This window comes from Panthera tigris, chromosome A1 (assembly GCF_018350195.1).
Source record: "Panthera tigris isolate Pti1 chromosome A1, P.tigris_Pti1_mat1.1, whole genome shotgun sequence".
NCBI lineage: Eukaryota > Metazoa > Chordata > Mammalia > Carnivora > Felidae > Panthera > Panthera tigris.
In genome coordinates, this window is record NC_056660.1 from 84,755,062 (window position 1) to 84,756,899 (window position 1,838).

The 1,838-nt window shown below is 36.2% G+C and overlaps 1 protein-coding gene across 1 annotated transcript; it reads left to right on the forward strand.

Annotated features, from left to right (window-relative positions):
- The first annotated feature begins 269 nt into the window (after nucleotides 1–269).
- On the forward strand, nucleotides 270–1,235 carry LOC102966601 (olfactory receptor 6M1-like). Its single transcript, XM_007092971.2, has one exon. It carries the CDS (start codon nucleotides 270–272, stop codon nucleotides 1,233–1,235), a length of 966 nt encoding a protein of 321 aa, XP_007093033.2.
- Nucleotides 1,236–1,838: the final 603 nt, after the last annotated feature.

Genomic DNA, 1,838 nt, shown 5'->3' on the forward strand with positions numbered 1-1,838 from the left:
TTCACATGGCTCATGAACAGCTAACTTCACTGTTAGAGTCCATACACTGAGCACAGACTCACAGGTCTTTCAAAAGAACAGTTGTGCCAATCTTAATGTAGAAGTGTATTCCACAGTTCATCTCAGGACTTATTTTATTTTGTTTTTATTATCATCCTTCCACAAAGAAAAAGATAATTTCTATAGTAAGGGCACTTCCAAAGTTAAGTTGCAAAGACCAACCATGAACTTATATTTTGTTTATTATGTCAGGTGGAAGTGTCAACATTATGGATCACAGAAACAAGACCAGAGTCATGGAGTTTATTCTTCTGGGGTTTCAGAATGAAAAGGAAGTAGAAATTCTTTTTTCTGCATTCTTGCTCATGTACATGACATCTATGATTGGCAACACCATGATCATCCTTTTGGTGTGTGGTGACTACCGTCTGCATTCACCCATGTACTTCTTTGTAGCCAATCTTTCCTTCCTTGAAGTTGCCATCACCTCCACAGTGGTGCCTAAGATGCTGGCAAACATATTTTCCCTCACCAAGGCAATATCCTTCATAGGATGTCTCACACAGTCTTTCTTCTACTTCTTCTTGGGATCCACGGAATCCTTCATCCTGGTCGTCATGTCATTTGATCGATACATTGCCATCTGCAACCCATTGAGGTATGCCATCATCATGAACAAACAGACATGCATATTGTTGCTTCTGGGATCCTATTTAGGTGCATTTTTGTCAATTTTAGCACCATCAATCTTAACTGCTCCTCTGCCCTTTTGTGGACCAAATATTATCAATCACTTCTTTTGTGACAGTGGCCCTGTGCTAAAGCTGGTCTGTGCAGATACTGCTCTGGCTGAGCTGGCTGACTTTATCTCCTCTGCTATGTTGCTCTTGGGCTCCTTGCTCTTCACAGGAGTGTCTTACATGTACATTATTATTACTATCCTTAGAATTCCTTCTGTCCAGGGACGGCAGAAAGCTTTCTCCACTTGTGTTTCACACATCACTGTTGTGACACTTTATTATGGAAGCTCCATCTTTATTTACATCCGCCCAAAAAAGGGTGATGTGATGGATCTTAACAAATTTGCCACAGTGCTGAACACCATTGTAACACCGATGTTGAACCCTTTCATCTATAGTCTTCGAAATGAGAAAGTCAAAGAACCCCTGAGAGATGCTTTCAATAAATATGTAGGCATGTTAACAAATTCAAGATCTTTAAAACCACAAAAATAATATCTACAACAAAGATATCTTCATGTCTGGCAATAAAATGATTTTGTAATATAACTGAAAGTTAATATGCTTGCATAAGGAAAACATTTAGGAGAACATATATCACTTCCTGATTTTTGTCCAGGTTTACTTAACAGTAAGTCACATAGATCTAAAATTATATACATGCATTCATAATACATACACACATACTGATAGATATAAATACATCAGTAATTATTATTCCCATTTTTTCTGTGCCTCCAGTGTTTTAAAAATCAAAATTTCATACAGTCTAGGGATTTTTAATTCAAACAAAGCCAGTATTAGGTGTTTCTTCTTTAAGTATTTTCTTAATTTACAACAGTTTTCAAATATTAACTTATATTTCACATTTGATTCATATGGATTGTTTTTAGAAGAAAATATTAAACATGATCTGACTTCAACTTTGAAATGTTGCATATATTGTCCCTTTGTTACTTAAATTTGGATTTTAATTGTGGACTGATCTACTCATGACTCCATGTCCTTAGCATTTGTACTCAAATTCTATGCCATAGAATATAAGGATATATCTACCTGTGGCAAAGGAATTTATCAGAACTTACAGGCCTCTGCTAA